Below are 21565 nucleotides of genomic sequence, written 5' to 3' on the forward strand. Positions count from 1 at the left end.
TCAGGCAGGAGAGAGCACAGAGGAGTCCTATCAGACAGGAGAGAGCACAGAGGAGTGCTATCCCACCATCACTTACTATGAAAAGGAAATAAAATGTTCTTATAAAGTATATTAGAAAGGTTAATGTTTTGCCAAGATGTACAAGGCTGCCTAATAAAATAATAAAAACTTCCTAACTCACCTTCCTCTCCCGGAGCGGAGGTATGATGTCATATGTATACCTATTGCGGAGTTGTGACATCACGTGTACAGCCTCGGCTGGCTCCGTGTAGGAGACAGTCAGCAGAGAATGGCTAGAGATGGGGCGACTATGGCATAAGAGTCACCCATCTTTGGCCGATCTCCAGAGTCTGCTCTATGGAGCCGGCCATAGCTGTACATGTGACTTCACAGCTCCGCTCCGCCAATCACTGGCCTCAATGGAGTCCCACCTCAGCCAGTGATTACTGAGCAGCACTCTCGGTCCTCCGGCTGTAGGCGCTATACTTTGCAGCTCTGGGGAAAGAAAAGTCACCAACTGTAGATGGGGCACCCCGATACCAGAGCTATGGGGGAACGGAGGAAGGTGAGTGAAAGTGTCTGTTATTTTATAAGACAGCCTGGGGACAATAAGAAAATATTAAATTCCACCAAACAACCTCTTTAAGAAATATTATTGTGAAAGTCTCTACTTTGTTGACAATATTTATGATTATTGAGAACAGGGAGCTTCAAGTAGGAGTTAACATAGCATATGTAAACAAATGAGCATCCCTATGGATTATTATCTGTCAGCAGTAGAAACCTTCCCCCACTACATTGTTTGCAAAGGGGGGGGGGGGGGGGGCATGCATAGTTAATCACATCCATCACTTTTAGCCAAAGTAAAGGCAAATAGTACTCCGTGGTGTCCCTTGATTTCAAATTCATGTAAAAATTCAGCTACTGAGCATGTGTGACCACCAGAGCTGACACACTGGGTGGAAATTCTGACAAGTTATCAATATAAGACCAGGAGGCATCATAGCAAGTATGTAATATCAATCTCTACATACTGGGACTTTTTAAAGGAGTACTCCCGTGGAAAACTTTTTTTTTAATCAACTGGAGCCAGAAAGTTAAACAGATTTGTAAATTACTTCTATTAAAAAATCTTAATCCTTCCAGTACTTTTTAGGGGCTATATACTACAGAGGAAATGCTTTTACTTTTTATATTTCTCTGATGTCATGTCCACAATGCTCTCTGTTGACCTCTCCTGTCCATTTTAGGAACTGTCCAGAGCAGGAGAAAATCCCCATAGCAAACATATGCTGCTCTGGACAGTTCCTAAAATGGACAGCAGAGGTCAACAGAGAGCACTGTGGCCCCATGACATCAGAGAAATCTAAAAAATAAAGCATTTCCTCTGCAGTATATAGCCCCTAAAAATTACTGGAAGGATTAAGATTTTTTAATAGAAGTAATTTACAAATCTGTTTACCTTTCTGGTACCAGTTGATAAAAAAAATTAAAAAAACAAACTTTTTCCACGGGAGTACCCCTTTTAACTATTTTAATTAAATTGTTATTTTAAACTTGTTACATTTTCAGACATGTTCAATACATTTCCTAACTGATGGAACAGATTTGCATTAGTTGGATACAATTCTTTTCAATGGTATCTTAAAGCTTATGTAGCCAATCTTCTTCAAATATATATTGAGGTCAGCAGAATAGGATATAGAATAATATGGTTTGAAAAAAACTGCTGTAATAATATAATGTGGACCCTGTTACCTTATTAGAAAGACAGATGGTTTGATAAAGCTGACCATCATTGAATAAAATCATGCATCTTATCTGGTTCCAAGAACTATAAGATTTTTTTTTTTTTGTTAAATAATATACAGTAACATGGTCTGTTAGAAAAATAAAAGACTTCCAGTCTGGACCAAAACAATGTTACCCTCCTTTTATAAAAATAAATTAAAACTTTAAAATTCTCAAGATTTTGTTTTGGAAAAGCAATCATCTCTTCTTCACGCTACAGTCTGGAGATAAAAGGGATCCACAGATGCAATTATTTCGCTTTGCCAAAAGTAGATTTAGGAAGATCCATCATCTACATAGAGCAGGAATATAGATTTTATCATATGAATCCATATTCATGAGAAAGCAACCAACTGAGAATTATTGACAACTCCTTGGAATGATGCTTTCAGTATATATTGATTTTTTAGAGACGCTTCATGCACAAGAGACTATCAAAGTCCAAAGCCAGCCATACCCATGAGATGACTATTGCCAAAATGCTTCTTTGTTTGTGTTTTCCCCTCAATTTCTCTATCAATATGAATGCTTGGCAGTGTTAAAGAAAAAAGCTATTGACAGGCACCTATGAAAGCAACTTATTTCCCATGGGCGCAAAGAATAGGGAATGTTGAAATTTAGCATTTATTAGTCTCCCACACACTATAGATCTATATCTAATCCTGATCAAATCTGCGGGTTCAGCAAACAGTGGACTAATGTGAATGGAAGGCCTTTTGAAATATTATTATTAAAATTTTGTTAAATATGCATTCTCTATTCTCTGCATTAGGAGATTCTCTAGTTCTAATGCAGCTTACAACATGAACAATGGATGTTTTCATTCTTGTTGCTTTTTCTATGTCCTAAGATGTTGCTATACACTTGAAATGTAGCTCTGGGGGCGTCCCATTTCTCTTAATCATTTCTGAGATGTTTCTACACCTTGATAGAAGTCACCTGTGGTACATTTAGTTGACTGGATACAATATAAAAATACACAGCCCTATCTATATAAGGTATCAGAGATAACAATGCATATCAGAGCAAAAACCAAGCCATGAGGCTAAAAGAGCTGCCTGTAGAGCTCAGTGACAGGATTGTGTGGAGTCAAAGATCTGGGGGAGGGGATGTTAAGATTTCTGCTGCATTGAAAGTTCTCAGGAACACAGTGGCCTCTGTAATTCTTAAATGGAAGTGTGAGAAACAAGATTCTCTAGTCGGATAAAACCAAGATTGAACTTTTGGCCTCAATTTTAAGCATTATATCTGGAAGAAACCAGCCACTGCTCATCAACTGCCTAATTCCAGGGCCGGATTATCATTGGAGCTTTTGGAGTTCATGCTCCGGGCCCCGCAAAGCCAGGAAAGAAAGGGGGCCCCGCTCCCTCTGCATCATGTAGGTCCTGGTCGGCAGTCACTTAAAAACAGACATCTCTACACAGAACATAATGACAGTGACTGCCCGATCAGGACCTGTTTTGTACCTTCTGAATGCTGAAGGGGAGGATTTCTTTGAGGACCTGTGGTGATGTAACGATCATGTGACTTGGGGGTGGAGCTAAAGTTTCCGGAGCAGCCAGGAGAGCAGAGTGTATGTGGCAAGTTCTACCTGCAATCTGTTTGTGTGAAGTCACTGTATACAGCAGTGTTTCCTAACCAGGGTGCCTTCAGCTGTTGCAAAACTGCAACTTCCAGCATGCTGGTTGGAAGACACTAATATGTAGGAGTCTGACGAAGGGTCACGTGATCTGAAATGCGTCACTGCTATTTCCGCGTGCCGGTATGTGTTATGTGTTCATATCCTGCTCTGTGTTTTAACATCCAATAAATCTGAAGATTATACAGTGCTGGTTCCTGCCTTTCCTTGCTTGTAATTTGTGGAGATTGTGGTGTGCTAGGATCAGGAGAAGCTGACCTATCCTTTCTGTTGTCTTCACTAATATGCAGTATACACATGTGAGCTCCAGAGCTGCGCTCACTATTCTGCTGGTGGGGTCACTGTGTACATCAATGCTTCCCAACCAAGGTGCCCCCAAGTGTTGCACAACTACAACTCCCAGCATGCCTGGACAGCCAAAGGCTGTCAAAGGCTGTTTATGCATGCTGGGAGTTGTAGTTTTGCAACATCTGGAGGCTGGTGAGGTCACTGTGTACATACATTACATTATTTATCCTGTACTGATCATGAGTTATATCCTGTATTATACCCAAGAGCTGTACTCACTATTCTGCTGGTGAGGTCACTGTGTACATACATTGCATTACTTATCCTGTACTGATCCTGAGTTATATCCTGTATTATACCCAAGAGCTGTACTCCCTATTCTTCTGGTAGGGTCACTGTGTACATATATTGCATTACTTATCCTGTACTGATCCTGAGTTATATCGTGCATTATACTCCAGAGCTGTACTCACTATTCTTCTGGTAGGGTCACTGTGTACATACATTACATTACTTGTTGGAGGTTGATGTCAGTGAGCACTTAATGGTGATATTGGAGGTGATGTCACCGGTGAAGTCAGGGGGTGATATCTGAGCACTCAGTGGTGATGTTGGGGGGCGATGTCAATCAGCACTCACTGGTGAGATTAGGAGACGACAGTGAATGGCGTAAATAAAAAATAAATAAATAAACAAAGTCTAGAATTGCTGCTTTTTGGTCACATCCTGTACCATACATTTTTTTTATAAAACGCGATCAAACATTCCCATCTAAACAAAAGTGATTCCCATAAAAACTACAGATCATGGCATAAAAAATTGTGTTATAGGTGTTATAGGGTTCATAATGGAAACATTTTATGCATGTAAATTTTCTAACAAAAAGTAGAAAAAAAATAACAAAACCTTATATTAATTGGGAATCGTTGTAATCATAGGGATCTACACAATGAAGATAATGTGTAATTTTACCGAAAAATATATTGCGTAGAAACGGACCCACACCCCCAAAAACTTAGTAAAATTGCCTTATTTTGCTATATTTTCTTTATGAATTGAAAAATGTATTTATTGTATGAGGGCAGGGAATCTATATGGGTGCGGGTGCATGGGGGGCCCCATGAGTTGTCGGTCCACCCCTGCTAGCCAGAAACAAGTCTCTGTGGGATGGGAGAGGGGACTGTCTTGGGGGATTGTTTGGGGGATCCATCATATTGAAGTGCTACGTCTTCCAGGCAGCCTGGTTAGGGTTGAGGGAAAGCTGAATGGAGCAAAATGCCAAGATATCCTTAATCAAAACCTGGCCAAGAGTGCTCTGGATGTTAGAACAAGCCAAAGGTTCACCTTTAACAAGACAGTGGCCCACATTTATGATTGTAGGTGTAAGTGAAGCATTTTTTACACCTTTTTTTGTGTGCTGATAATGTGTAGGAGCACCAAATTTATTAAATGTACACCAAGCACTTGATAAATTTTGTGCTGGTCACATATTCAAAAATTTCTCTCTTCATATACACTAAAAAGCTACGCCAGGTCTGGGATGGTGTAGTTTTAGACACTTTTCAGTGGCTTTGCGTCTTTTTACAAAAGGCGCAGTTCATAAATCCCTTCTATATCATGTGTATTGTCAAAATCAGTGGATTGCAACTCAAAATCTGCAGAAATGTGTAAACAAAAAGGCGCAAAAAGGCGCAAATAAACCCTGCTTGCGCCTTTTTGCGCCTCTTGTAGACACAAAAAACAGTCTAAAGACAATGATAAATGTCGGCCAGTGACCCTAGACATGCATCAAAGACAACACAGGTGTGGCTTAGGAACGACTCTGTAAATGTCTTTAAGTGGCTCAGACTGACTTGAACCCAATGGAACCCAATGGAAACCTGAAAATGGCTTCCACTGACTGCCAAGATAACATAGGAGTGCGAAAGCTTGATAGGGTCTGCAAAAAAGAATGGTACAAAATACCCTCATCAAGTTGTGCAAACCTTGTGGCATCATCCCCAATAAGACTAGAGGCTGTTGTCGCTGCCAAAAGGGTTTTAACTAAGTACTGAGTTAAAGGGGTACTCCGCCCCTGGCATCTAATCCCCTATACAAAGGATAGGGGATAAGATGTTAGATTGCCGTGGTCCCGTTGCTGGGGACCCCGGGGATCGCCACTGCGGCACCCCACTATCATTACTGCACAGAGCAAGTTCGCTCTGTGTGTAATGATGGTCGATACAGGGACCGGAGCAGCGTAACGTCATGGCTCCGCCCCTCATGACATCACGGCCCGTCCCCTTAATGCAAGTCTATGGCAGGGGGCGTGACGACCACCACGCCCTTCCCACAGACTTGTATTGACGGGGGCGGGCCGTGTCTTCACGAGGGGCGGGGCCGTGACATAAAGATGCTCCGGCCCCTGTATTGCCCGTCATTACGTGCAGAGCGATCTCGCTCTTCGCAGTAATGATAGCGGGCTGCTGCAGCAGCGATCCCGGGGTCCCCAGCAGCGGGACCGCGGCGATCTAACATCTTATCTAGAGATGAGCGAACTTACAATAAATTCGATTCATCACGAACTTCTCCACTCGGCAGTTGATGACTTTTCCTGCTTAAATTAGTTCAGCTTTCCGGTGCTCCGGTGGGCTGGAAAAGGTGGATACAGTCCTAGGAGACTCTTTCCTAGGACTGTATCCACCTTTTCCAGCCCACCAGAGCACCTGAAGGCTGAACTAATTTACGCAGGAAAAGTCATCAACTGCGAAGCGGAGAAGTTCGTGATGAATCCAATTTACTGTAAGTTTGCTCATCTCTAATCTTGTCCCCTATCCTTTGGATAGGGGATAAAATGTCTAGGGGCGGAGTACCCCTTTAAGGATCTGAATGTTGTAAATGTTATATAAAAATGTTTCCTATTTAAGAAATTAGCAAAGATTTTTTACATTGTGCTTCATTTGTCATTATGGGGTATTGAGTGCAGAATGATGGGGTAACACTAGTATTTTATTTTTTATTTTAGAACAAGGCTGCAAGATAACAGAATATAAAAAAAGTGAAAGGGTCTAAAAGCTTTCCAAATGCACAGTATATATATATATATATATATATATATATATATATATATATATATATATATATATATATTATTTTTTTTTTTTTTACATTAGCACATATTATTGTATCCTATGACAATAGTTTATATTCCGTAAGAAGGTATATGAGGAGTTAATTGAGTATATGAGCAGTAAATACCGATAGATTGATATTATCACCACAAAGAGTTCTTAAATAACAAGGCTGGGATCAACATGCTGAATATTCACCTTTACCTCATATTGACTAATAGCAACAGACAACACAATGTCATATGTATGTACAAAAAAAGGGGACAGTAGATCGCCAACCCCTTTAAGTAAAACATCTAGTGTAAATTCATTCACCCAGGTCCTCTGGACACAGCAGCAGCCAACTTGCTCAGATCCAGAAATGGTAAAACAAAAATTCCTGAAGGAAGGGGAAGTCCGACACTTAAGGTAGTTGAGCTTAAAATCCTAACAGCTTTATTCAATTCAAAAAGTAAAAAAAATAAGGTGGACTTCATATAATACAAAACCTTCAATAGCAAATGGTTACTTCACATAACAATTGCGTAACTTCAAGATATCTATTCAAACATATAGCCGCTTCGGGTAAATAGTCTTATCGTATACCATATGCAACTACTTCATAGGATATACCTGGGCTGTATTCGGCAAGCATATATCACCAGATAGGCATGTATTCACATAGAATTACTCACAACCACTACGTTCAGGTCTTCTTGCAGATTTCTTTGTTTTTGGGAACAACCCTAAATCACGCGCATGATTAATGTAGTGCAGCAGGCTGGAGCTGAGGTATTTGTCAACTTACCCGTCTGGGATGTAAACCATTGTACACCGAATACAGATATTATGTACCCATCGAATGTGAACGAAATGCATGGATAGTCATGCAAATAAAACGAAGAAATCTGCAAGAAGACCTGAACGTAGTGGTCGTGAGTAATTCGATGTGAATACATGCCTATCTGGTGATATATGCTTGCCGAATACAGCCCAGGTATATCCTATAAAATGTAATACAAAACCTTCCTTGCAGTTTTTTTACATGGCAAATTAAAGGGGTATTCTTATTTCCTTCATTATGTTTTAATGTGTAGAGCATTGCAGCATAAACACGTTTGCAATTAAATTAATTTAGGAAACGTGCCTGGTTCTGTAAATATCTCTTCCTATCTCCCCTCTTGTTGTTAGCTCATAGTTATGGTTCCCGACCACTAGCTCTGTTTTAAAAGCAGAGGTGATATCACTTTCATAGTGGCTTCTGAGCTGAGTGCACATCAGGCTCCTGCTCCTGCTTATCTGAGCAAATTCTTCATTTCTGATAGCTGCAGGCATAGTGCTTTAGTTTGAGAGCTGTCAGATAGCCCCATGCATGATGCCGTGGCCGACAGGCCCCCTCTATGTATCTCTATGGGAGAGGCGCAGATGCAACATTTGTGCATTCCCGCCTCTCCCATAAAGCTTAATAAAGGGGCGTGTCTGTCAACCTCTTGGTGATGTCAACAAAACAAACGTTAGCTGAGCAGAGCCGCGGCAGTTCCGGGCCACGTACAGGAGTTGCAAGGGGGCCCAGCGGTCGGACCGCTGCAATCAGACATTCCTACCCTATCCTGCATATAGGGGGATAAGTATTCTATGGCTGCAATACTCCTTTAAGGCTACTATCACACATGGCAGTTTTTTGGGGGGAAAATTTCCACTTCAGTTTTTGAGCCAGAATTAAAAGTAGATTTAAAGAGAATGAGAAATATGAAGTACAGTACAGACCAAAAGTTTGGACACACCTTCTCCTTCAAAGAGTTTTCTTTATTTTCATGACTATGAAAATTGTTGATTCACACCGAAGGCATCAAAACTATGAATTAACACATGTGGAATTATAGACATAACAAGAAAGTGTGAAAATCTGTCATATGCCTTTTGCTTTCATTACTGCTTTGCACACTCTTGGCATTCTCTTGATGAGCTTAAAGAGGTAGTCACCTGAAATGGTCTTCCAACAGTCTTGAAGGAGTTCCCAGAGTTGCTTAGCACTTGTTGGCCCTTTTGCCTTCATAGGGTTCAGGTCTGGTGACTGTTGAGGCCAGGTCATCTGGTGCAGCACCCCATCACTATCCTTCTTGGTTAAATAGCCCTTACACAGCCTGGAGGTGTGTTTGGGGTCATTGTCCTGTTGAAAAATAAATGATGGTCCAACTAAACGCAAACCGGATGGAATAGCATGCTGCTGCAAGATGCTGGGGTAGCCATGATGGTTCAGTATGTCTAATTTTAAATAAATCCCCAACAGTGTCACCAGCAACGCCCCCCCACACCATCACACCTCCTCCTCCATGCTTCACGGTGGGAACCAGGCATGTAGAGTCCATCCGTTCACCTTTTCTGCGTCGCACAAACAGCACAGTGAGCACACTCTCCATTGGATAGGCCAGTTTCTATCTATACATACAGTATAATGAACAGATCATTGTCCACAAATTCTGGTCTACACAGTTGTGTGTATTTTATGTACTTATAGTAAGGCATAGAACATCTTGCCTTATTAACCAATCACATAATTTGCACAGACAAGTTAATTTTGAGATGTTTTATATGAATGAGTGGCTTATTATTTATTTGCCAAAGGTGAAATGTGGAATGGAAAAATTCACTTTGAAGAAAATTGAATTTAACATGACAGACAGCGGTGGAATATTTGCTTAGCAATCATTGTTAAAACTGACAATATTGTTTGACTCCGCATAATGAGCCATTATGAGGATATTAGATAGCACTTATGAATTAAGTAGCTATCTCTGCGGTATTACTTTGGAGCGGAATTGTTTAAACTACTTGCAAGCAAGCTGATTCATTCTGAAAAGTTTAATTACTATGATAATACATGCTAATATATTGTCGCACAGCTTTTTTTATGAGAAGAAATACATTTTGGGTAGTTTTGTATTAATTCACCCCTTAATGTATTATAAATCCCATCATTGTAAATTGATTTGGTATTTTTTACAGCATGCTGTCTAATTTGGAATTAATTGTGTGACATGGATGCATCTGTGTTAGAAATCTGTAAATATAGTACTTTTTTTTTTATATGTAACACCTGTAGCAGCTCTTCACAATGGTTAAAGGGGTATTCCATGAAATTGTTTTTGTTTTGTTTTTTCATATCAACTGGCTCCAGAAAGTTAAACAGATTTGTAAGTTACTTCTATAAAAAAAATCTTAATCCTTCCAGGACTTATCAGCTGCTGTATCCTACAGAGGTAGTTGAGTTGTTCTTTTCTGTCTGACCACAGTGCTCTCTGCTGACACCTCTGCCTTTCTCAGGAACTGTCCAGAGCAGAATAGGTTTGCTATGGGGATTTGCTCCTACTCTGGACAGTTCTTGAGACAGACAGAGGTGTCAGCAGAGAGCACTGTTGTCGGACAGAAAAAAGCAACTCAACTTCAGCAACTGATAAGTACTGGAAGGATTAAGATTTTTAAATAGAAGTAATTTACAAATCTGTTTAACTTTCTGGAGCCAGTTGATATAAAAAAATATATATATTTTATTTTTCATGGAATACCCCTTTAACCTCTTAAGGACCAAGCCCATTTTCACCTTAAGGACCAGGCCAATTTTATTTTTGCGTTTTCGTTTTTTCCTCCTCGCCTTCTAAAATCCACAATTCTTTTATATTTCCACCTACAGACCCATATAAGGGCTTGTTTTTGCCTGACCAATTGTACTTTGTAATGAAACTTCTCATTTTACCATAAAATGTATGGCGAACCAAAGAAAAAAAATTTTTTAGGGAGGAAAATTACATGAAAACCACAATTTTGAACATTTTGGAGGGTTTTGTTTTCACACTGTACACTTTATGGTAAAAGTGACGTGTTCTTTATGCTGTGGGTCAATACGAATAAAATGATACCCATGGCTAGATACTTTTATATTTTTGTACTGCTTAAAAAAAATCAAAAAATATTTGTACAAAATCAGTAATCTAAAATCGCCCTATTTTGACCACCTATAACTTTTTCATTTTTCCGTATATAGGGCGGTATGAGCGCTCATTTTTTGCGCCGTCATCTGTACTTTTTATTGATACCACATTTGCATACACTTTCAGATCATTTTTATTAATTTTTTTTAAATAAAATGTGACAAAAAAGCAGCATTTTTGGGCTTTTTTTTTTTTTTTGACGTTTACGCCATTCACTGTACAGGATCATTAACATAATATTTTGATAGTTTGGACATTTAGGCACACGGCAATACCAAATATGTTTATAACAATAAAATTTATGCTTTTTGGGGTTAAAATGGGAAAAACGGACAATTAAAATTTTTATTGGGGGAGGGTATTTTCCACTTTTTTTTTACTTTTTATTTTTAAATTTTTCCACTTATTTTTTTAACACTTTTTATGTCCCTATAGGGGACTATCTATACCAATCATTTAATTGCTAATACTGTTCAGTGCTATGCATGGGACATAGCACCGATCAATATTATCGGTGATCTTCTGCTCTGGTCTGCTCGATCTCAGACCAGAGCAGAAGACCCCGGGAGACAGCCGGAGACAGGTGAGGGGACCTCTGGCCGCCATGCTGGATGATAGGATTGCCGCGTTAGCGCTATGGGCGATCCGATTATCCATTCAAAGTACCGCACTGCTGCAGATGCCGTGATCTGTATTGATCAAGGCATCTGAGGGGTTAATGGAGGACATCCGCGCGATCGCGGATTTCGCCCTTTACCGGCGGGCTCCCGGCTGCTATCCTGCCGTGTATGATGCGAGCACCGTTCCGATGCTCGCAGCCATACACAGGACGTAAATGTACCGCCAAACGAGGACGTACATTTACGTCCGTGGTCGTTAAGGGGTTAAGCAAGACACAAAAAGTATCATAAATAACTGAGCATCTGATCAATGAGACAGAAGAAACTTACAATCTAAATTTAACCACTTCAAGGACCTGATCACAGACGTGATACGTGTTAAACTTTTTACATGTCTCTGCTTTTTTTAAAAGGACTTTCCAGGATTTTTTTCTTCAGCAATTGAGCCCATAATGCCATGTTCTAATACAGTGTAATATGCTTCTATTACCTCCAAGTTCCCTTTTGCCCCCTTTTTCATGCACAGGGCCCACACCCAGAAGTGCTGTAATGCAAGTCTTTTTATTTTTTATGTTTTTTTTTTTTTTGTTTTCTCTGAACTTTTCCAGCATTTTGTGCAGCCACAGACAATATGTCATGAGTCACATGGTCTCTGCTGCAGTCACATGGCCATGCTAAAATGGGTGGGTAGCAAGGCATACTGAAATAATGCTATCCACCCACCCACTTCAGCATAGCCACGCCCCCTGAAGACCATGTGACTTATGACATATTGTCTCTGGCCACATGGAAGGCTGGAAAAGTTCAGAGACAACTTCTGCTGCAGCACTTCTGGGTGTGGGTCCTGTGCATGAACAAAGCAGCGCACAGAAGTAATAGAAGCTGGGGACATTTCATTTACAACTTTCATATCTACAATTACTATGTGTAAATCAATAAATCTGTTTATTTCGCTGTCATACTAACACATTTTTTCATTTGCATCCTCTTCTCATGATGAAAGAAAACTAGCTCTCAGACATCATCCTGACAAAAATCCAGACGATCCCCAAGCAGCTGAAATATTCAAGGAGATCAACAATGCTCATTCAATACTATCTGACGTATCTAAGAGGAATATTTACGACAAGTATGGATCCCTCGGATTGTACGTTGCAGAGCAGTTTGGAGAAGAAAATGTTAACACATATTTCATGCTGTCTAGTTGGTGGGCAAAGGTAAAGAAGCTAAAAATAATACTCATATTCTCTGAAAAGCCGGTCTGTGTCAGCGGGACCTGTCAGAGAGTCTATTTGACAGTTGATATACTTTACATTTCTACTTTTTATATGTCAATATAAGCAGCTGTACATATGTTCATACATATGTCAGAATCAGAGTTGAGTTAAAGGGGTATTCCAGGCAAAACCTTTTTTTTATATATATCAACTGGCTCCGGAAAGTTAAACAGATTTGTAAATTACTTCTATTAAAAAATCTTAATCCTTCCAATAGTTATTAGCTTCTGAGGTTTTCTGCCTAACTGCTCAATGATGATGTCACATCCCGGGAGCTGTGCATGATGGGAGAATATCCCCATAGGAACTGCACAGCTCCAGGGACGTGAGTCATCAGAGAGCAGTTAGACAGAAAACAACAACTCAACTTCAGAAGCTAATAACTATGGGAAGGATTAAGATTTTTTAATGGAAGTAATTTACAAATCTGTTTAACTTCCCGGAGTCAGTTGATATATAAAAAAAAGTTTTGGCCTGGAATACCCCTTTAACTTTTCAAAAGTTTGGCCTGTTTGCCGAATTTTCGCAAAAAGTCTGGTTCAGACAGAACTAGTTTGAGACGAACCCAAACCTTGGCAATAACCCTGAAGCTCCTGTATAACACCGTCTAAGGGCCCTAAAAGCCATGTATAACACTAAGTCACCTAGGAGTGTATCCAAGTGCTTTTTAGCTGTTTTGAAAAATGTAAACAGTTATGGCAACATGCATGGCTATGGATAAACTGGTGGTACCTGTGGTAACTATAAGTATTTTTAAAAGCACACTGCACTAGCATATTTTGTATGCCTTTTAGAATTAAAAAACGTTCAAAAATGATTCCTTTTTGTTCACAGTTATCTGCTGGTGTTAATACGCACACAAAGGTATTGAACAAATCAATGGCTTTTTACGAGCTGTCCAAATTTTTTTCAATTTTAGAAAGTAGCAACAGGATTAATGTACTGAAAAGTTAAGTGGCTTTTTTTAATGCATGAAAATCCACAAAAAAATATACCTTTTTGCGAACCATCTAGTTGAGTTGGGCTGGTAGTAGCAGCTGCAGGGGTGGTGGTAGAAGTAGGTGTATCAACAGCAGAACAGTGTAAAACAAAGGACAGGAAAGGGGATCTGTGTTAGTAGCAATCGGCAGCAGGGGTGGTGGACTGGTTGTTGTAGTAGCAAGTGGACAGCAGGGGTAGTAGACTAAAGGTAGTACTAGGGAATCAACAGCATGGGTGGTTGACTGGAGGGAGTAGCAGCCAGTAGACAGCAGAGGTATCGGTTGTACAGGTGAATTGACAGCTGGGTTGGTGGTAATAGTATCCAGACAGACAACAGAAGCAATGGAATATCTAATCAGTGGCATCTGGCACAGGAGTTTTAAATTCCTTATTGTTCCATGCCAGATTTATTTCAACAAATTTGACTTTTTCCCGCATTTCTGGTAGACAATCTTGTTCACTTGAGGTGATACCACCTGCTGTGCTAAACCGTCTCTCTGATGCTACATTTGAGGGTGGACAAGTCAAAACACCCATGAAAAACTAGGCCAGTTCTGGCCAATGGTCTTATCAGATGACACAGAGGTTCATGGGGTCTGGGCTGATGTTGTCTGCAAAAGAAAAGGCACAGCTCAGGTATGAATCCACCTGGTCGTTCAGGTGGTGGTGATCATTCTTGCATATTGGAAAGTTGCAGATTAAGCAGGAAGACCATTTTTCCGCTGATAGTGTAGGAGGGCATGCTTCAGAATGGCTAAAGCGAATGCAACCTCTCCTGGACATTGCCAGTACATTCTCCAGACTAGCATACACTTTTAGGAGAAATCTATAAACCAGATTTAGAACATGTGCCATACACTGAGAATGTGTCATGCCACCTAGATGTAGCACAGCCTTATTGCCCAATTTCAGATGAAGTATTTTTTTTGCAGACTAGGCAGTAACTTCTCCGCTATGTTGCCTTTCCTACTTATTCATAGCAAATGTAATACAGCGTTACTGTCATTTAGATCTATATAAGAAGAGAGGAAGGTTAGCTAATATGTTCTGCCCTGTGTAGGACTGTAAAATGTCTGTTGAAGAGCTTGTGGATGAGATAGAGGGTAGGTGGTAGGTGTCATACTTAGAGCGGTAGATCCTAGACATGTGCCCTGGCCATGTCTGACTTTCTGCTTGTAGATCCAGCACTTTGCCTGGTTTTATGTGGAAAAGGTAAAGAAGAATTGCCACATTGCAGAGTACTGTAAAGACCTACCACCTGACCATGCTTCTTCTCTGGCAGGCAGCAGTGTCCTGTCATCTGCTCCTGAGGTGACCATTCCAGCAGGCCTACCCTTGGGAGATTGTGCAAATGTTCTGGCCCTACTTTATTTCAGCTTTATCGTTTCCAGTGCCATCACTACCTTCCTGCTCTGACAATGTCACCTCCTTGTCACCTAGTTCCCACGTCCTGTCCAAAACCCCATCATAATAGTCCTCCTCATAATCCCTGTCACTCAGTGTGTTTTGATTTCTCATTGGCTCCTTGCCGTCCCTCATCATATCCCCTCTATAACTGCTACTATCACCATGCCTACCACCAGTTCCACTACCACAGCTATGCATCTTGGCAACTGCTTCAAACTCCTCACCTTTACAACACACTTCGAAAGCTGACAAAAGTCAAACAAACAACGCCTCCCAATCACTATCCTTGTTCTTAGCACCCGGTGTGCTCTCTCCTTAGAGAAAAATTAGGGCCCCCACTATAAGGGGGTAGGCTCAATGTAGTGTATAGTCTTCCTCCTCGTAGATCACTGAGAATGAGCCAACCAGTCTACAATGGCCATATTCTCTTTATACCTAAATACATACTGGAGTATACCAATTTTCGGTTTTATGCACAATATGGGGACACACAAAGAGGCTATTTAGTTGAATGGGAAGCCTCAGAGACTCTATTGGCAGTTTTATAGCCTTAGACACATGGCTCACCTGTTAAGAACACATGTTGTGTCCTTAAAGGGCTACTCCAGTTGAAAAATTTTTTTTAAATCAACTGGTGCCAGAAAGTTAAACAGCTGCTGTATGATCCACAGGAAGTTCTTTTCTTTTTTAATTTCTTTTCTGTCTGACCCCTGTGCTCTCTGCTGACACCTCTGTCCATGTCAGGAACTGTCCAGAGCAGGATAGGTTCGCTATGGGTGTTTGCTCCTACTCTGGATAGTTCCTGACATGGACAGATGTGTCAGCAGAGAGCCCTGTGGTCAGACAGAAAGGAAATTCAAAAAGAAAAGAACTTCCTCTGTAGTATACAGCAGCTGATAAGTACTGGAAGGATTAAGATTTTTTAAATAGAAGTCATTTACAAATCTGTTTTCAACTTTCTGGCACCAGTTGATTTAAAAAATTGTTTTCCACTGGAGTACCCCTTTAATGCTTTTTTCAGACTACCCATTTAATGCACAGCACAATTTCCTCTGATCAAATCCTGTATCTGTCTTTGTCACTAGGGGTTGTTTGCTATATGTGGACTTCTGACTGGATGTTACTTTTGCTGCTGTCTCTGTTGTTGCTGCAATTGTTGCTTTGGAAAATGTAAACCAAAATCATCAACCGGAGAAGAATATGAGTGCTATGTGTCACCTGAGGACCTGGAAGAACAGATCAAAACAGACATGGAATCAGGTGACAAAGAACACATACTGCAATACTGCAGCTTTATACATATTTATTCACTATGACTTAAAGGGGATATCCAAGATTAGAACATCAGAACTATTTTCTTTAAAAAAAAATTTACTCGCCACACCTGTACTTAGGTTGTGAGCGGTATTACAACTTGGAGCCGTTCACTTTAATGGAACTGAGCTGCAATACCACATACAACCTGAGAACTGCTGTGGTGCGGCTTTTGGAAGAAATATGCTATTTCTTGATAATCCCTTTAAATGCTGAAGTCGAACTACCATATTAAAGTTCTCTTTCTATTAGCCAAAACAGAGGGGTTTGCTCTTGAGGATCTGGGGCATCTATTGAAATCAAAACCCTGCCCTTAATCTGTGTTATGTTGTGTTTTCTTCTTAGTTATACATTAACTTGCCAAAATGAACATAGTGAGACTGTGGACTTTTTTTTTGCCTTTAAAGCATTACTGTCATTTATATAACCTTGTGACATTATAGTCTATGGAGCACATCAGTCGGATTTGGTGGTATCGGCCGCTTTACTTAGTTATAACTCACGATTGCAGCAAGTCTTAGGACTGAGAATTGGTGCAATCTAAACTTTTGACACATCTGAATGATATGTGAAAGGTTTTTATAAATGATAGTAACACTGTAATGCATTTCATACAACCAAACAAATTTCTTTAAGTAATGTTCTAAAGTCATCTACGAGCGTCACGATTACTTTTGCCTGCCAGTGTGTTGGCAGAAATGTTTCTTCATAAGTCAAAGTCATATCTCTTATTAATAAAGAAGGAAAAAAGAATCAGGTTGCGCTCAGGGCACTACTCCTATGCTGGCATAAATAATATGGTCGGCAGCCATAAGCCCCTCCGGTGTAGGTTCACCTTCATTGTAGTAAGGTATATTCATGGAAAGAAAAAAAAGGTTCTGAGGCATCTGTGTCGGCGCTTCTCCAAAGATAAAAGGCGATATCCCAATTTTGTGGGTAACATGCGTTCAATTACAGAGTATACGTTGGTATTGACCAAATGGTATATTATGTAACCATTTGTGAAAGTGAGCACTATGAAAGTCCAAATAGCTGTTTGCATCAACTGTTTTAAAGTGGGTGGAAGTAATGATGGATGTATCTTTATGAGAAATGGTGATGTCCAGAAAGTGTATTGCATTTTTCCAGAATAAAATTTAAACCGCAAGTGTTGTAACTGAGGTGTGCTAATAGTTCTGTAATGGTATCGGGGGGACCCTTCCAGATAAAGAACAAGTCGTCAATATGTCACTATATTTGATACAATCCTGGGCTTCTGTAGTATATAGACGAACTCCAAAGCCCCAATAAAGATATTGGCAAAAGATGGTGCTACTTTTACCAGGCAAGTGCTTGCAACAAGAATATTTTATGGTCATCTGTGATGGTAAGGTCTTTTTATAGGCCATCCTTAAGCTCTTAAAGAAGAAATCCCATGCTCCAATAAAAAAAAAAAAAAAAAAAAAAAGCTCATATTAAAGTACACGTTCTTACCTTCATGATGACCTTGTCCCCGTCCAAATTGCCCGTTCCGTTAGCCCGAAATCGCCGCTGAAATCCTGTTACTTCCTGCTTCATGTATTTCCCTGTCTTCCGGTCTGCACTTCGGTTCCCACAGTGCCTTGCGTGTCTAGCATGGCTCCAGCCCAGCCTACACTGCCTCACTTCTCCACCCCCTCATTAATTCAATTACGCCCACACATTTCTCTCCTTCCCCACGCTCCCCCGTTCTCCTACGCCCCTAGCTTCCCCAGCACAGGTGGCAGCCTGTCTCATCCGGGAGGACACAGATAAAGTGCCCAGAAGTAGGGGAGAGTGCAGGGTGACAAATAGAGGGGACAAATGAGGGTGATTACTGTATTTTGGACTGAGGCAGGGGAGAACACTGCCAGGTCACGCTCTCACCTGCCATGTGATAAGAATGAATGTGAGAGTGCGCGCAGGGGCTGCTCTAATTGGCTGAAGCAGCTATTGCATATTCAAAGCTGCTCAGCCAACCACGTAGGAGGGGAGGAGGGTAAATTAATATTTGTCAGATGGGGAGGGCAGAGGCTGTGCACGGGGCGGGCAGCTGAACTGAAGGCTGTGTGAGGTATTGTGTGAATGTGCAACGTCACGGCCCCCAGTATAACGGAGGTGAATGGGGGGTCGCAAGTCACCAGAAACCGGAACTGCTGAGCTTCCTGTCTGACAAAAGAATCAGTGAAAACATACTTTCCATGCAGCATGGGTGATGAAAGTGATTTACAAAGTTATATAACTTTAATTTATGCACCTAAACCTGTCCATTTTTTCTCCGTGAGACATCTCCTTTAGGGACGCAGCTCATTTTCACTTTAAGGACGCAGCCCTTTTTTGCAAATCTGACCACTGTCATTTTAAGCATTAATAACTCTGAGATGCTTTTACTCTTCACCCCCAAATAAATTATATATTGATTCACGTATACAATATGTCTACTTTATATTTTCATCATAAAGTTGACATGTTTTTACTTTTGGAAGACATCAAAGGGCTTCAAAATTCAGCAGCAATTTTCCACAAAATGTTCAAAATCGGAATATTTCAGGGACCAGTACAGTTTTGAAGTGGATTTGAAGGGCCTTCATATTAGAAATACCCCCCAAATGACCCATTATAATAACTTCACCTCTCAAAGTAACAAAATGACATTCAGTAAGTGTGTTAATGCTTTAGTTGTTTCACAGGAATAGCAGCAAAGTGAAGGAGAAAATTCTAAATCTTCATTTTTTACACTCGCATGTTCTTGTAGCCCCAGTTTTTGAATTTTTACAAGGGGTAAGAGGAGAGAAATCTTCCTAAAATTTGTAACCCAATTTCTCTCGAGTTAGGAAATACCTCATATGTGTATGTCCAGTGCTCTGTGGGTGCACTAGAGGGCTCAGAAGGGAAAGAGCGACAATGGGATTTTGGAGAGTGAGTTTTCCTGAAATGGTTTTTGGGGGGCATGTCACATTTTGGAAGCCCCTATGGTGCTTCCTAAATGTGAAAAAAACCACACTATTTTGGAAACTACACCCCTCAAGCAATGTAACAAGGGGTACAGTGGTACAAGGGGTAATAGGAAAACATGCCTACCAAAATTTGTAACCCCATCTCTTCTGAGTATGGAAATACCCCATGTTAGGATGTAAAATGCTCTGCGGGCGAACTACAATGCTCAGAAGAGAAGGAGTCACATTTGGCTTTTGGAAAGCAAATTTAGCTGAAATGGTTTTGGGGGGAGGCATGTCACATTTAGGAAGCCCCTATGGTGCCAGAACAGCAAAAAAAAAAAAACTATACCCCTCAAGGAATGTAACAAGGAGTACAGTGAGCCTTAACACCCCACAGGTGTTTGACGACTTTTTGTTAAAGTCGGATGTGTAAATGGAAAAAAAAACATTTTTTTCACTAAAATGCTTGTTTTTTCCTTAAATTTTACATTTTTACAAGGGGTAATAGGAGAAAATGCCCCCCAAAATTTGTAACCCCATTATTTTGGATGGAAGTATGGAAATACCCCATGTGTGGACGTCAAGTGCTCTGCTGGTGCACTACAATGTTCAGAAGAGAAGGAGCGCCATTGAGCTTTTGGTGAGAGAATTAGGTTGGAATAGAAGTGGGAGGCCATGTGCGTTTACAATGCCCCCCGTGGTGCCAGACAGTGGACCCCCCCCCCCCACATGTGTCCCCATTTTGGAAACTACACCCCTCACAGAATTTAATAAGGGGTGCCGTTGATAGATCAACAGTGGGCTGTGCAAATGAAAAATTTAATTTTTCATTGTAACGGACCACTGTTCCAAAGATCTGTCAGACACATGTGGGGTGTAAATGCTCACTGCACCCCATATTACATTACATGAGGGGTGTAATTTCCAAAATGGGGTCACATGTGGGGGGAGGGTCCATTGTTCTGGCACTATGGGCGCTTTGTAAACACACGTGCCCTTCAATTCTGGACAAATATTCTCTCTAAAATCCCAATGGCGCTCCTTCTCTTCTGAGCATTGTAGTGTGCCCGCAGAGAACTTTACATCCACATATGGGGTATGTTCTTACTAAGAAGAGAAGAGGTTACAAATTTTGGGGGGCTTTTTTACCTATTTTCCCATGTGAAAATGAAAAATTTAGGGTAACACCAGCATTTTAGTTAAAAAAATAATTTCATTTCCCCATCCAATTTTAACAAAAATTCGTCAAACACCTGTGGGGTGTTAAGGCTCACTATACCCCTTGTTAAATTTTGTGAGGGGTGTAGTTTCCAAAATAGGGTGATATGTGGGTATTTATTTTTTTGCGTTTGTGTCAGAACCGCTGTTAAATCAACCACCCCTGTGCAAATCACCAATTTAGGCCTCAAATGTACATAGTGCACTCTCACTCCTGAGCCTAGTTGTGCATCCGCAGAGCATTTTACGCCCACATATGGGGTATTTCTGTATTCAGGAGAAATTGTGTTAAAAATGTTGGTGGTCTTTTGTTCCTTTTACCTCTTGTGAAAATAAAAAGTATGGGGCAACACCAGCATGTTAGTGAAAAAATCTTAATTTTTTACACTAACAGGCTGGTGTAGACCCCAACTTTTCCTTTTCATAAGGGGTAAAAGGAGTTTTCCGCTAGGAGTTTGCGCTGTGGCGGAAAACTTGCCGCAGCTCAAACTTGAAGCAGGAAACTCACTGTAAACTTGCCCGTATGAATGTACCCTGTACATTCACATGGGGGGGGGGGGGGGGGGGCAAACCTCCAGCTGTTGCAAAACTACAACTCCCAGCATGCACTGACAGACCGTGCATGCTGGGAGTTGTACTTTTGCAACAATTGCAACAATTGGAGGCACACTGGTTGGAAAACCTTTGTTAAGTTCTATTACCAACCTCAGTATGTTCAAACCAGTGTGCCTCCAGCTGTTGCAAAACTAGAACTCCCAACATGTACTGATCGCCAAAGGGCTACAACCGTTTGCTGTTCATGCATGCTGGGAGTTGTAGATTTGCAAGATTTAGAGGGCCATGGTTTAGAAACCACCGCACAGTGATCTCAAAACTGGGGCCCTCCAGATGTTGCAAAACTACAAATCCCAGCATTCCTAGACAGCAAACTGCTGTGTGGGCATGCTGGGAGTTGTAGTTTTGCAAGATCTAGAGGGCCACAGTTTAGAGACCACAGCACAGTGATCTCCAAACTG

The 21565-nt window shown here is 40.8% G+C and overlaps 1 protein-coding gene across 1 annotated transcript in view; it reads left to right on the forward strand.

Moving 5' to 3' along the window:
- Window positions 1-21565, forward strand: part of DNAJC5B (DnaJ heat shock protein family (Hsp40) member C5 beta) — a 58310-nt gene that overhangs the window by 26727 nt on the left and 10018 nt on the right. The window contains exons 3-4 of the mRNA XM_056518572.1: window positions 12420-12633; window positions 16167-16341. Coding sequence (XP_056374547.1) covers window positions 12420-12633; window positions 16167-16341 — 389 coding nt within the window. The remainder of the gene's footprint in view (window positions 1-12419; window positions 12634-16166; window positions 16342-21565) is intronic.

The sequence above is a fragment of the Hyla sarda genome, chromosome 5 (genome assembly GCF_029499605.1).
Source record: "Hyla sarda isolate aHylSar1 chromosome 5, aHylSar1.hap1, whole genome shotgun sequence".
Classification (NCBI taxonomy): domain Eukaryota; kingdom Metazoa; phylum Chordata; class Amphibia; order Anura; family Hylidae; genus Hyla; species Hyla sarda.